Source organism: Alosa sapidissima, chromosome 3, assembly GCF_018492685.1.
Source record: "Alosa sapidissima isolate fAloSap1 chromosome 3, fAloSap1.pri, whole genome shotgun sequence".
NCBI classification, from domain to species: domain Eukaryota; kingdom Metazoa; phylum Chordata; class Actinopteri; order Clupeiformes; family Clupeidae; genus Alosa; species Alosa sapidissima.
This window is the reverse complement of record NC_055959.1, coordinates 29,982,837-29,998,116: the sequence shown is the minus strand read 5'-3', so window position 1 is coordinate 29,998,116 and position 15,280 is coordinate 29,982,837. Positions and strand designations below refer to the sequence as shown.

Genomic DNA, 15,280 nt, shown 5'->3' with positions numbered 1-15,280 from the left:
ATCCCTAGGAAACTGGTCTCCAAACTGAATCCGTAAGCCAGATTCAGAGCGGATGACCTGAGCATTGGGTCACACACACCTTGGACAGAGAACCTTCACTGCTAATGGAGTCTGTAAATGATAGTGGAGGGGGGGGGGGGGGGGTGTTGCAGGGAGCTAAAAAGCCTCTGTGTGTGTGTGTTTGCACATCTGACCTGCTGGAGGTGTGACTGAGGGTGCAGACAGGAGTAATGGATGATGACTCTATATCTCTTTCCACTGTCTGTTCTAGCTTTTCTAGTTTCTTTTGTCTGGTAAATCTCTCTCTCTTTGTTGCATTTGTTCTAGTTTGTCTTTCTGTCTCTCTTTAATCTAATCCATTAATTTTTGTTCCCTAAATCTTCTCTATTTGCCTCTGTCCCCTCTCTCTCTCTCTCTCTCTCTCACTCTGTCCATCCTCTCTCTCTTTCTCTCTCTGGTCCAGGGGATGAGGGTGCTGGTGGACGCCCGTGACAAGCTGGGTGTGACCTGGCAGAACTCGGAGAATGAGAAGCACGGCATGTTCGTCATGGCTTTTGAGAACAAGGCCGGGCTGCCCGTGGAGCCCTGCACCTTCCAGCTGTACGTGCCCGCTCTGCAGGCCTTGTGGGGGGACACGGGGATACAGGAGGCCTACGGCCGCCGCAGCGAGTTCCAACTGGTGAGTCCACCAAAACAGCAACAGCAACCCACTGACCTGAACAGTACAATGGGATACTTCATGCTACTAAATCTACTGAAAGAATTGGAGCACATGAGTTTTTTCTCGATCCACTGTCTCTTCAGTCAGAGTGGAGAGAAATAGACGGGCAGCCCACTGACTCAGTCATGCCTAGTCTGCTCACAGAGAGTGTACTGTGGGCCCTGTTTTAGTATGTATGTAGGTAGTATGAAGCACCTGAGAGAAACATTGCAACATTCACAGTCCTTCACCACTTTACAGAAGCAAAGGGAAGTACAGAATTTTTTTCTCTTAGTCAGTGCCTAAAAGTACAATGCATGAAGGGGGGACATAACTGGGATTCCCACAGTCACAATGTAATGTCAAACATGAAAAAAATGAAAAACATAAATAAAAGTAACTCTTGTAACATCAAGTCACCCAACAAAAATAAGATTGCATGTGCCCCTAAGTATCCATGAAATTTGGTTTTAAAAGTGACTTTGTCTAAACATTCTTTTGCTTACATATAAATGTACACAGACATAAGGATACACAAACATATGATCTTGTTTAAGCAGAACAACCACATCCATATTCTGTTGGAAATGACAACACAGATGTGCTTACAGGAAGATACATCTGCTTGGAAATTAGTGAAGCTGCTAAAGTTCCGGCTCTAGCACTACCATAGTCTGACAGAAACCCAGAAGGCACAGAAGCAGAACACATTGTGATGAATTAGCAATACAGCGGAAAGAAGCTGAAAGTTGTCAGACAAACTATTAAAGACATGTGCATGTCCTTAATTAGACCTTCTGAGAGCTGGGAACCTGGTCGCCACGGTGATTTATTTATGTGTGCCATGCTTGGATGCGCGCATACCTACAGGGTTTTGATGAGTTGGGCGTCTCTGTGCAGGAATCTTCTCAATCTTTAATCAGACTGTCTGTGCAGCACATGAGTAGTCATGAATATGCACGGCTCTGTCACAATGCATCCGTGTCTTTATGAATATTTCACCTTTTTTATGGAGGGTCTTATCGCTAAAAAGTAGGGCAGTAGCACAAAACTTGAACAGGCGGTTCAGGAGCAACTTTCATCTCCCGAGAGGAGATCACCCAGCTTGCTCCAGTAGGCAGCAATATGTGCAGGTTGAGTGTGTCTCTCTACAGTCCCTCTCTCTATTGGTTCATCCTTTTCTCATGTTGCTCTCTAAAATGTAATGGTGTGGTGAATCAAGTAGGTGTCTAGTCGAACACAAGGGTTTCCTAAGCGTAAAGGGGGGGAAAAAGCAAGCAAGTTCACTGGCATATCGTGCCTTTGCCACCAGTTCTTTTGAAAGATGAGGCCTCCCGTCACATGACAGTCACCCAATGCGCCCTCATCCTTGACCCTTCCCCTGCCTCCCCTCTCTGTGATATGCATTTCAAAGACTCAGCATAGGCTCTTATAATCACCAGCATAATCAGATTTGGGGGGCCAGCTTTGATGAAGGGACGCAGTGCACTGAGGTGGAGTAAGGCTCTGTGGAGACTCCCCGTCCTGCCCTCGCGTGCCGCCTGGCACTACTGCCCATGTTTACATCTCGGGATGTCCCCGCGGTCACATTGTGCGCAAAATCAAATGAGACAGACCCTCTGTTGTCTGTGGACATCTCCATCAGATAAGAGAATTTGGTTTTAATTTGCCCCCTAAGTGAATTGAATTACGGCTGCCCAACATTAGTCGGTGGGTCTCTTCCCTTGTTTCAATCTCTTACTTTTTCTTAAAAGTGGTCTTTGCAGTCAGGGCTGGGCAGCAGTACAAATGAACTCAATTTATTTCTTGGATCAGTGAACTGAGCTATTCTACCGTTCTGTACAAAACGAGAGATGGGGGATGCCTGATTTTTGAGCATTTAATTGAGTTGCAAACAATTCAATCAATCTTAGAACCTAACAAAGAGCGCTGGATTGCCAGATGCCTTTATTGAGCATGTCTGCCCTCATTTTTTGTGTTCGACAACAAAGAGTGTTTCATTATTTCGACCTCTTTACCATTTAAATGTGTTCTACCCTCTCAATTGGAAGGCTGTTTTGAATGTTAATGCTCTGTAATAGCGCTTGTGACGTCTGTGGATATCATCTAAATGCAGCCTTCCACTCTCTCAATTCTGAGGCCTGTTAACCCCTGACAGATTCTTCGTGTTGCACAGGGAGTTCGGGTCATAGGTTCCGTGCCCTTGCCCCCCCCTCTACAATTCTTTTGTCCACCGCGAGTGTGAGGGTCTTTTTGTTACTGAAGCCATTTTGAGCTGAGTGAGTGGGAGGATTATACAGTGGTCTGGCTATCACAGTGAGCCCAGTATTTAAGCCATCTCTTCACCTCTCTCTCTCCTTCTCTTTGTTTCTGAACAAGGGAGTGCTTGTGCGAATATTGGCCACATCCAGAAGTGTCCCAACACTGGCTGGATATGACATAATATTTCGGTCTCGCTGGCTGTCTAGTATCCACATTTCCTGACGCTTTTGGCAAGTGGAGATCATTGAAGCCAGTCTAGGACATTGCTGTTTGTATGTGAGTAATGTGTGTGTGTGTGTGTGTGTGTGTGTGTGTGTGTGTGTGTGTGGGTGTGCAGAGCTTCTCTGCCTTTTGTTTGCCCTAGGCCCACTGTAAACCAGACATAAATTCCTCTTCATTAACTGAGAGTATGTTACTTGTAGTTCCCATTCAGGCCTGGCACAGCTAATGATACATCTGTAGGAAACAGCACCAGTGGGCCTGACGTGCCAAGAACACTTAGCAGTAGAGCAATTAGCCCACATGGCAAAGCCATTTTGCCATATAACCTGAGCCCCCAGGAGGATCTGGGCTGCATAGCATTAGTGTTGCCTGTCAGGGGCTGTGTGGACATGCGAGAGGAGAAGCAGCATGGAGGGATTTGGCCTCGACTCCAGCGTGTCCGCTGAGACCAAGCCCTGGGAAGAGCGGGGAGAAAGAGAGAGAGAGAGAGAGAGAGAGAGAGAGAGAGAGAGAGAGAGAGAGAGAGAGAGGGAGGCTCTTAGGAGAAGTGCTGGCACAAGCCATGAGAACAGACCTACTGTATGAGTTCTCTCCACCATGCCCTGTGCCTTCACTATTGTGGCTCTCTGGTCTGTGTGCAGAGCAGGCAGGAGGGAGAAGAGTGGAGGCTGCTCGTGAGCCATGTTATTCATCTTGCAAATTGACCACGCGATTTTCATCAATCATTCATTATCTTGACTTAAATATCACATAAAATACCGTATAAAATCTGTCACCTGAAATTGTAACCCGTTTATTTGTGACATGACCCAAACTGGGAAGCAGACCTCCAGACGGGGACAGATGACAGCCAGGCAGGGCTGCAGTACTGCAGAGTGGGGCTCTGTTTAGTCTCAGGGGCCGACTCAGACCCAGACCCATCAGAGTGGATGGGAGCGCCGGAACGACCAGTCCAGCCTTATTGTGTTTGGACGCAAACACTGCTTTTGCTCTCTCTCTTCCTCTTTCTCTCTCCCTCTTTCTCTCTCTCTCTGTCTCTCTCTATCACTCTCTCTCTCGCTGAGCTCTTTTGAGAGTCAGCCGACAGGAAGTCTGCGGCACTGCTTTGTTGAAGGCTGACATGGCTGCCCACAAAAGCCACAGCGGCCTTCCAGTGAGCAGGGGGGAAAAGCGCTGTTTGTGTTTTTGTGGATATGTCACAGTCCAGCCCAGTCCAGTCCAGTCCGTAGAATCGTTTTTGAGTTTCAGTGCCTGATTGAAATAGAATGCGGTCACCAATTGAGTTTACTTTTCGCGCTTTTGAAGAAATGGAACTGACTAGAAAACATAACATCTGGAACAATATTTAAGGAGCATATTCATGAGTGTAACAAATAGCAGGCATGTATAATGCACAGGGGTATAAGTTGCTCTGGTAATGCTAAGCTAGTTTTATAATGCTATAGAAAAGGAAGGGGAATACCATGAATATTAAAGGTTGTATCAGTGATATCAGGGATACGTCACTTCTGTTGATGTTCAAACACAAACAGAGAGCTAGCTCGCAACTCCCTCCCCCTCCCTTCCTCCATTAAAATGTGCATCTCGTTGGTTATTGGTTGAAACACTTTATTTTGCCTTTGAGCCTTTGGCCTTTGGGTTGCCAACCCTTGTTGGTAGCAATTGTTTTTGTGTACAGATCTTGGAGCCTAGGCCGCCTACAGAGATGCATTTTTTTGGCGGCCTGCTTATGGGGCAAACAGCTAGCGGATCGGAGCTATGATCATTTATGTTTGGGACTTTTTTGGGCCTGAAATCGCTGATACAAACTTTAAGCCCTAAACTATGTCAAACACAACCTCAGAGTCACTCTAATCCCAAGTGACTCGCAGTAGAGGCACACAGTATGGAAACATGCATGTTAATAGCACTAGTGCTTCCGATATTTACACATTTGTGCATAATTTGTATCTGGTCTCACCATCACAACCTGTTTTATAAGAAATCTCCAGGTCACTGATGTCAACAGCAGACTGCATATGTGTCCATGCTGGCACACACCGCTGACGCCTAGGTGTCAGCTATGTCTGTGTGCGATGAAAAATGACAGTAGTGTCCTCTTCGCTCTGTGGCCCGTGACGAGCGTGCGATGATTGCGTTCCTGGCAGCGAGCTGGCCACTGTTTGCAGGGGGAAAAACAAAATGCTTTCACTTTGGAGTGGCGTGTCTGTGTGTGCCATGTGCTGTGTGCTGTGTGCTTGGCCAGGCTCCTGGATTGGGGCTTGCCAGGGGCCGCTGCTGCTGAACACCTCTCCCCATTTGGCAGGTTGGTTTTTATGGGCCAAGTCATGCGTGGCCCCCTGGACCCCTCCATCTTTACTGCTCATTTTTGGGAATTGCGTCACGAGCACAGAGCACTGCGTGTTCAGTAGATGCTTTCGCAAACACGGGCCCTAATGCAGCCCAGATGTCTTTTTTTTTTTTTTTGCACGCATGTGTAAATATGTCGCACACTCATGTGGTCCATCACTCCAGTCTTGCTCATCAGTTTTTCCACCGCACAGGAAAAAAGGGATTCATTCAAAACTCTTACTGCGAGTGGTGGTTTCGTAACAAGAGAGAGAGAGAGAAAGAGAGGGAGAGACAGAGAAAGAGAGAGAGAGAGAGAGAGAGAGAGGGAGAGACAGAGAAAGAGAGAGAGAGAGAAAGAAAGGCTTTTCAGAGGACAAGAGGTGGTAGGTGTCATCTCTTTCCTGGTGAAGGGGGTTACTCTTCAGGGGTCGTCTGCGCCAAGGCAGGAATACACTCTGGGGTTTAGCCAACGTAAGCATCCGAACAGCGCTAGGCTTTTGGCTACCCTTGTTTGAGTGTGTGTGAGAGGGGGGGAACAGGAGGAGGATGGTTGGTTCTGGCCCAGTGCTTTTGTCCTGTGACAACCCGTAGAGCGGCAGCCCCATTTGACCGATCTCACAACCCAGCCAGTGAGTGAAGCGGCGCATTCTTCTGCCTCCTTCCTCAAACATTCCATCGTATTTGGCGCTCGCTCTCCAAGCACAGGTACAGTACACACACACACGTTTACAGCAGCCAAAGTGGAGGCATTCCTCCAAGCGCTCGCACCCACTCTCCCACTCTCCCACCCAGCCAACCCTCCTCTTCTTCCTCCTCCTCTTGGCCCGGGCCAAATTCCTCAATGTATTATTTCCCAACGTTGATGTTTGTGACCCCTCTGTAAGCGACTGCAGGCTGCACCACCAGCGCCGCAGAACAGAAACAGAAAAGTGGGTCATCTGCCAGATTAGCCAGAAGTGGACATCAGACACTGGGTAATCGCTCGCCTCCCGCGAGGACGAAAAAAACGGAATGTCCGTAAGTTTTCCATTGTTAGATAAACACAGGCTTGTTTGGATTCTCGTAGGTCACCATGTTCCGAACTGAATTCCCGTCCTAAGCAAGTCATTGCACCGCCGAGGGGGTGGGTGGGCTTTTGTGGAGCTGCCTGCCACTAATCTATAATAAGTCACTTTGTTTGTCATCAGGATCGCCCAGCGACCTGCTATCTTTAAAAGCTTTAGAAGTTCACAAAGCATTCAGGATGTCACAACTGAGCTTTGACGTAGCACCTAAAACTCACTCGAGTCCTACTGGGTAGATGTGGGCTGATTTGAAGAACAAAAAATATAGAGAATAGTGGCCCTGATAATCTTCAGAGGGACAGTCCAAAGTAAATAGCGGAGGGTGAACTGAGGTGGGGCTGGGGTCCACACACAGAGGAGGGGCGTGTTTGTGTGCATAGGGCAGAAGCCCAGGAGGAGTGGTGGCCCTGTCCAGAACTCGAGCTGCCCTCAGAGGGACACGGCGATAAGCAGCACAGCATAGCTCAGCTCGCATTCCAGAGGAGCGGCAGCACAGCACAGCACAGCACAGCACAGCACAGCACGCCTCTGCAGACATCGCAACCTCCCAACCTCCGGAGAGAGAAAGAGAGAGAGAGAGATGGAGACAAAGGGAAAGAAAGAGAGAGAGAGAGAGAGAGAGGGGGAGGGAGATGGAGACAGAGAGAAAGAGAGAGAGAGAGAGAGAGAGAGAGAGAGAGAGAGAGAGAGAGAGAGAGAGAGAGAGAGAGAGAGAGAGAGAGAGAGAGGGAGATGGAGACAGAGAGAGAGAGAGAAGGGAGGGAGATGGAGACAGAGAGAAAGAGAGAGAGAGAGAGAGAGAGAGAGAGAGAGAGAGAGAGGGAGGGAGATGGAGACAGAGAGAAAGAGAGCGAGAAAGAGAGAGGGAGATGGAGACAGAGAAAGAGAGAGAGAGAGAGGGAGATGGAGACAGAGAGAAAGAGAGCGAGAAAGAGAGAGGGAGATGGAGACAGAGAAAGAGAGAGAGAGAGAGGGAGATGGAGACAGAGAGAGAGAGGCAGGCAGGCAGAGGAAGAGAGGAAGAGGGTGAGGCAGAAAAAGAGAGACAGACTGGTAGAGAGAAAGAGAGTGGGTGAGGAAGGACAGAGATGTAAAAAGAGGAAGAGAGATCAGAGGAAGATGGGGAGATATTTAGATATAGAATACCAACACACACACACACACACACACACACACACACACAGTGAGGGAGGAGAGTACTATGACACCAGACTTGATTTGCTGTGCTAATCACTGTTATTTATATATTACTTAGCTGCCTGTCGGGGCCCTATGTACTTTAGCTGGCTCCTTTAATTGAATGGAGACCTCTACATAGAGCCAGTATGTCTCGGGAGCTGCAGTGGTACCATGTGGTACACACCCCTCACATAGAAACGTGACGCATGGGCTTTGCCTGTTGGCTCAGAGCTCCTTTTCCATTAAGCTGCTGTATTGAACTTATTTAGATGATGCTCTCACAGGATGTGGCAGTAGTTAGTGCGGAGCATAACTGGCTCCCAAGACAGAGCGGTGCAGAGTCAATACAGCCGCTGGGTTTCAGCACTCCCTGTAATTAAACTAAATCCATTACACAGTGTACATAATAAACTGGAGTGGAGGGAGCTTGCTAGTGGAGCCATGCAGGTCTGCATTTGTGTGTTTGTGTGTTTGTGTGTGCGTGCGTGCGTGCGAGCGTGCGTGTCTGTATGCATGTGTGTGTGCATGTGTGTGTGCAAGAGAAAGTTTTATGTGTGTAGATTTTTAGTACCAGCTTGCTCTTTTGTGTCTTCCCATCCACATGAGTTTGTATACAGACGTGTGTGTGTTTGTGTGTTTGTGTGTTTGTGTATGTTTTTGTGTATATGTGTGTGGGTGGGTGATTGATGTCAGCATGAAAAGAACACAACAAAAGAGAGAGAGAGAGAGAGAGAGAGAGAGAGAGAGAGAGAGAGAGAGAGCTGTCTTCTTCTTTTCTTGTGTTGCTGGCCCTCTCCCCTCATGCTGTATTGCGAATAGAGTGCTATTGTAATGGAAAAGCCTCTCCTCTCCGCTGGCTGCAGCAGGGCACAGAGGGACCGGGCTCCACCCTGGAAGCCATCCAGAGCAGGCTGGCCCATGCCAAGCCTCCCTCCAGCCCAGGACCAGGGGGATTTACAGGCCATTATACATTCAAAATGGATCCGGGGGCTGTGTGAGAAATTGTGTGAGATGGGGGGGGGGGGGGAGCGGTTTAGACAAGGAGCAGCGGGCTCAAAGTCTTTCTACCGCTGCGTGTAGTACTGTGATTTATGCAGTTCATGAAATGTCACACTTAATGACTTATCTGGTTTCTGTTGGTTCGAGCAAATCCGAACCCTGGTTTGTTTATGTAGTCTTGGCCGTGGTGAGATTGTGTTTCTCTAAGCGTAGGAGATGGGCCATTTTGTGAAGTTGGCTGATGGTTTTTTGGCGTCTTCATCTGTGAATCAGTCTTGTAGGAGGCTTGATGAATAAAGCCGAGGTCATAGTGGTGAACCTATTTGTACCTAAGTGTATTTGTGTTGTGGTATGCTGATATTTAAATAATACTTTGAGGGTGATTTAAGGACCTAAACAGTGTGATATCCTGGCTTTTCAATCAGTATTTGTTATTGCAGTCCCCTCTTGTAACTCAAGACTTTGAAGTCGTTTCTTCCTCCAGCAGGGAAGTTGAGTGAAAAATAGCTGTGTTTTCTGTTGGTTGTAGTTGTTATTTTTGGAGGGTACAAGTTATGACTGTTGTGTAGCTGATTGTTGTGTATTTTCAAATAAATTGTAACCATAAATAAGTGGATTTTTATTATTATTATTATTATTATTATTATTATTATTATTATCACTCTGTTAAACTGTTACTGTTAAATATAAAAAAACTGCTACAGGGTCTGCCCGTAATTACACACTACTCTCCAACCATATAACGATGGTTAGTTTAAAATTGTTGCTCACGAGGCTCCTGTTTTTCACCATCTCCTAACAGCACGGCATTTTGGTAACGTTTGCATTTTTTGTTTTTGGTTACCGGGTGCAGACAAACTTTTTTTTGTATACGATTTGTGTATACCAACAAAGAGCAATGTAATGATATGCATGTTGCACTTTCCTTTTAGTGGTGTTTTTGTGGACTTTTTTTTATTCTCGTTGGGCTGAGAGGGCGAGAAAGCACTAGCTGTCCAGCGTGTTTGCCTGCGATTGGTGGAGAGGTGCTCACCAAAAGAATGGACTTGTAGGGGTTTGACAGATTGTTGAAGGGGGAGGCTTGGAGGAACGGAGGGATGGAGGGGTTGTATGGGGGTGTCTTGTCAAAAATGTATTCGGCTCTTGCTGTTGTACTGGTAGTGAACTGGAGTGTGTGGGTTTAGCAACTGGGGGATTATAGCCTTGGGAAAATGGCTACATGGCTACAAAGCAGCACAGGATTGTTTGGGTGCTGAATGTAAAACTGTAGGATGTCAGGGTCGTATCGCCCAAGGAAATATGACGGAGGGTGCACGTGTGTGTGTGTGTGTGTGTGTGTGTGTCCAACTGCTCCAGGGCTGTTTCCCCATCTCTTCTCCATTCTCCGTCAATTGGGGCCCGGGAAGCTCAGCACATCTGACCAGCCTTTGCCTAAATACACACCAGACATATACTTTGACGATACTTATTGTTTTGGTAAACATTGTTTGCGAAATGATTGTGATTTAATAATGCTTGGTTTTATCGTAAATGCATATTACTCCCATGGGTTGTAATTTAAGGAAAAAATCATCAAAAACCTTAACAGCAAAACCGTGCCACCCCAGCTAAGTAGGGAAAACATTTATGTCTGTGTTTGTTTGGAAAGAACATTTAGCACCCTACCCCCAAACACACACACAAATAGACTGCCCCCCTCATTGCAAGTACGTCTTGCTCCCCTCCGACACGATGAGATGGTTCCAGGACTACCCTGTCTGTCCAGATGCCCGCTTCCTCCTCTGGGTAATTGAGGTAATGGGTGTGCAACTCTGCAGATATGTCACTGGAGGATTCCGCCATATTTCTCCCCACTGCTCTGTCGTCCATCATGCGCTATCTGCAGACAGATTCTGTCAGGAGCGATAAAATCTGCTCCCATCGAGGATAACAGCGACCGGCCTCCTCCTCTCTGCCCCGTCCCTCTCTCTCTCTCTCTCTCTCCTCCTCTCTCTCTCCTCTCCTCTCCTCTCTCTCTCTCTCCTCTCACTCTCTTTCCTTCCCTCTCTCTCTCTCGCCTCTCTTTCCTTCCCTCTCTCTGTCTGTCTATCTGTCTTGTTCAGCCTTCTCTATGCCAGGCAATGACAGTCTATCACCTTTAACGACTCCCACTCTATCAGTGCAATGATACACTTGTGCTCTGGTCATTGTAATTGAACATAATGTCCAGGCCAAATTGGGGAAGTTATGGTGCAGTTCAGATTGCGCATGTTTTTAAAGGGGTATTCGAAGGCCTGTAGCTTTGCCACTAATTCCAAATACCGGTACCCTCTTTAAATCTGTTTTAGTATTTCCCATTGCATACCCACTAATCAGTTAGGACTGTTATTGGTGTTTCCCTGCCTTAAATGTGTTGGCATGTACATTATAACAATTATGTTTAGTGACTGATAATGGAATGAGAGAGGGAGCAAGACACAAAGAAATTCTAAGGAAGAAACAGAGAGAAAGATTAAGTGTATGTTGTGTGTATGCTTGTGTATTTCAGAGTTTACTGTCATCTTTACATGTGTTCAGTTTTCACGTTCATGGAAATTTGGAATGGAAATGTATTTATTTGAAACAGGGACAATGCATAAATAGTAAACATTGCTCTTGTAATACAACAATTGCTAATTTCCACCTGTAGTTCATGTGTGGCGTTGCCCTGGTAAAGGCAGATGGCTTGGCTACTAATATTGAACTGAAACTACTTGTAAAACAGATGGCAAGTCTGTTCTGCTCTTGGCTGTTCTGGTTGTGCTGCGTTCTGTTCGGCACAGAAAAAAAAAAAATCTTACAACCCAAGGGAGCAGGCGAAAGAGGGAAAAACTGACTTTCTGGGAAGCCATGTCCTTCAGTGTCTCCATGCTGTCGTAGCGTGTCATACGCCCTTGCTGTTTCTCTTCATCTCTCTAGTTGCACTCTCTTTCACTCTCTCCTTCTTCCTCTCTCTGTTTCTCTTCATCTCTCTATGTTGCACTCTCTTTCACTCTCTCCTTCTTCCTCTCTCTCTTTCACTCTCTCCTTCTTCCTCTCTCTGTTTCTCTCACTCCTTCTTTTTTTTCCACCCGTCACTGATTTGTTTCCAGCCATCTAGGGTACATTTCCCACCGGGAGCCTCCATTAGGACGGGAAAGATAAGATAGAGAGAGAGAGAGAAAGAGAGAGAGAGAGAGAGAGAGAGAGAGAGAGAGAGAGAAGGGGGCAGATAGACAGAGAGAGAGAGAGAGAAAGAAAGGCAGACAGGGGTAGGGAGAAAAAGAGAGAGACAGAGGCAGAGAGACAGAAGAGAAAGAGAGAAAGTGTGAGAGAGAGAAGGGCCTGCCTTCAGTTGTGACTTGTGTGCTAATAACACAGACAAGTTCCAGAGCTCTTAAGAGGACCGTGAAGAGGGATGTTGAGGACATGTTCTTTTCTTGGCCTGATGACACACACATACGCACAGATACACACACCCACACACACACACACACACACACACACACACACACACACACACACACTCTCTCACAGGCCTTAACACAATCCCAGATCAGCACGCGGGGGCTGTGTCCTGTGGGATAAGCACTTAACACCAGGCTGCAGGGTGACAGACAGACAGACAATAGTCTGTCATGCTATGCTGTTCATGGTCAGTACTGGTCATTCCTACCTGCCTCCAGCGTCTGGCCGTCCTGCAGGCTGATGTGGGCCCTCTTTGTGGGATGAATAGCCAGCCAGAAGGATCGCTGGTGATGGGAAGCAATCGGGCTGAGATGTCACGCCACCCCCAAGTGTCCCCACCAGGGCACATCTTTATTTTAGCTGCTGTCCTGTCCTGTCATGAGTGAGAGCGTTGGCCCTGTCCCTGCGTAGCTGAACAGACCGGATGTCTGTCAAATTAGTGGAAGAAGACTCTCACATATGTGTGTGTGTGTGTGTGTGTGTGTGTGTGTGTGTGGCAGACCATCAGAGTGTGTGGTTGTGTGTGTGTAGATCTGTGTGAGGCATGCTCTTAGATTGTGTGTGTGTGTGTGTTTGTGTGTGTGTGTGTGTCAGACCTTGGCCACTTTTCGACCTCTGCCACTCAAGGTAGTGGTGACATGGCTCCGGTGAGAGGTGTGACAGATGAGCTCTCCATTACACGACAGCTGTCTCACTCTCTCTCTCTCTCTCTCTTTCTCTCTCTCTCTCACTCTCTCTCTCTCTCACTCTCTCATTCTGACAGTGACACACACACACCACCACACACACACACACACACACACCACACACACCACACACACACACCACACACACACACACACACAGTTCTCATAGTATTGATCATTCCACACACCTGCGGTGGGCAACTCAGATGCTCAGGGCTGCTGTGCAGTTTAAAGATATTCTCTTCAGGGCGTAAATGGAAAATTTTATGTTTATGCCCAGAGCAATTATTGAAAGACTGTCATTTTGTAGTAGGAGGGGCACAAAAACAATAGAGTCTCTACTGTAATAACAACCGCCGAGACTCACATATATCTAACTCATTTCAGATCTGAAAACAAGTGAGAGTATGTCATTATTATAACAATAGAGATATTATAATTCAGTGGGTGTTTCTTAATTTCTGTCAAAAACAGTATCACCACCTTTTTCAAAGCTCTGTTGTGAGTGATATAGGGGCCAGAAAGAGATGCATCTGAGTTATTATCTCAGGCTCTCTGCGGCTTCCCCAAGCGATGATGGCTGACATCATTGTTTTCCCCCATAGCTTCAGCTCCGGCATGTGCTCTTTCTTGGAGTCTCCCCAGTTGGTTCCCCCGTCTTCCCTCCTATCCTCCTGCCCCCCCCCCCCCCCCCCCCCCCCCTAGCCCAGCCCCTCCCTTTGGTAAAAATCATAATAATAAAACTCTATCTGCCCAGATGAAAGGAAGCCTTTATGGTTGTGCGGAGGTCAGCTCTGTTGGGGGAGAGACCCCGCGTTTCTGTGAACTCCAGCAGAAGGTGCTGGAAGCCCCGCGTGGGGCTTTAATACCACAGTTCCATGCGCGTTCCAAGGCAAACAGTCAATGAGAACTGGAAAATCAAGCTCTGTATGTTGTTTTTTATTCGCCATGAGGCAGATTATTTACATAGGGTGTTATTTACTAGGGGGAGGCAGACTCAGAGAGCGGGTTTCCGGCCTGGTCGTCTTTTAGCAGAAGCCTTCGTCCAACACAGATGCTGGGATTCAGAAAACTGGTGGTTCATGTCTTCGTCCAACACAGATGCTGGGATTCAGAAAACTGTGGTTCATGTCTTCGTCCCAACACAGATGCTGGGATTCAGAGAACTGTGGTTCATGTCTTCGTCCAACACAGATGCTGGGATTGCAAGAGAACTGTGGTTCATGTCTTCGTCCAACACAGATGCTGGGGATTCAGAGAACTGTGGTTCATGTCTTCGTCCAACACAGATGCTGGGATTCAGAAAACTGTGGTTCACGAGAGAGGATATGGAGGGACGACATGGCCAACTATAATGAGAAAACGGTTTGTCTGTGTTTACTTAAGATTTGCTTGACAATACACAGTTTGCAACAGAAAGAAGTATAAGTATAAGTATATATACTCTTTTGATCCCGTAAGGGAAATTTTGGTCTCTGCATTTATCCCAATCCGTGAATTAGTGAAACACACACAGCACATAGTGTACACACAGTGAGGTGAAGCACACACTAATCCCCGGCGCAGTGAGCTGCCTGCATCAACAGCGGCGCTCGGGGAGCAGCGAGGGGGGTTAGGTGCCTTGCTCAAGGGCACTTCAGCCGTGCCTACTGGTCGGGGTTTGAACCGGCAACCCTCCGGTATACAGGTACGAAGTGCTAACCAGTAGGCCATGGCTGCCCATGGCTGAGTCTGATGAGAGAAACAGGGTTACATTCACACGAATATCAAGTGGATTCTCAGCCACTGTTGCATCAGTAATGTGCTGACATGAGCCCGCAAACAAGATAATGATCGTGTAATAACACTGTACGCTGGAATGCTTCTTAATCAGGAGTAGTCAGAGTAGAGGGGGGTGGGGGGCTGCGGTTTCAGATGATCTGGTCTTTGGTGGCTTCTAGCTCTGGACGCAAGCGGTCCATATCCGCTGGGGCGGGGGGGGGGGGGGGGCATCAGCTAGTTGGGTGTTTGCTCTGAGCAGAAAAAAAGGCCTCAGAAAGAGGGAGGGAGGGAGGGGAGGGGTGCTTGAAAGCAACAGGAAGCTCAGAGTCCCTATGGTATAGTGTAAGTAGATGTACCGGTACACATCTTTCTTAAAAGGAGGAACTAATGCATGCCAGAGCTGTGTCAGAATGACACTGGCAATGCGGGTCTTGGGGCTTGCAGCACGTGTTTATATTTGGATGAAGGACTAAATTTGGTTACCAACAAAACATTTTTTTTTGTCGTCCTTCCATCATTGCAGGCTATATTTTCACCATTTCGAGCCCAAGAAGGCTTTAGAGCAAGACGTGCCTTTAATTAGATATCATTTGTGTGTGTCTGCGAGTGCT

General features: G+C 47.3%; 1 protein-coding gene across 3 annotated transcripts in view; it reads left to right on the top strand.

Annotated features, from left to right (window-relative positions):
• gna12a (guanine nucleotide binding protein (G protein) alpha 12a) overlaps positions 1 to 15,280 on the top strand; it is a 33,775-nt gene that overhangs the window by 11,427 nt on the left and 7,068 nt on the right. For all 3 annotated transcript variants that reach the window (XM_042085381.1, XM_042085383.1, XM_042085382.1), the window contains one exon: positions 464 to 679. In XM_042085381.1, the coding sequence (XP_041941315.1) occupies positions 464 to 679 (216 nt within the window). The remainder of the gene's footprint in view (positions 1 to 463; positions 680 to 15,280) is intronic.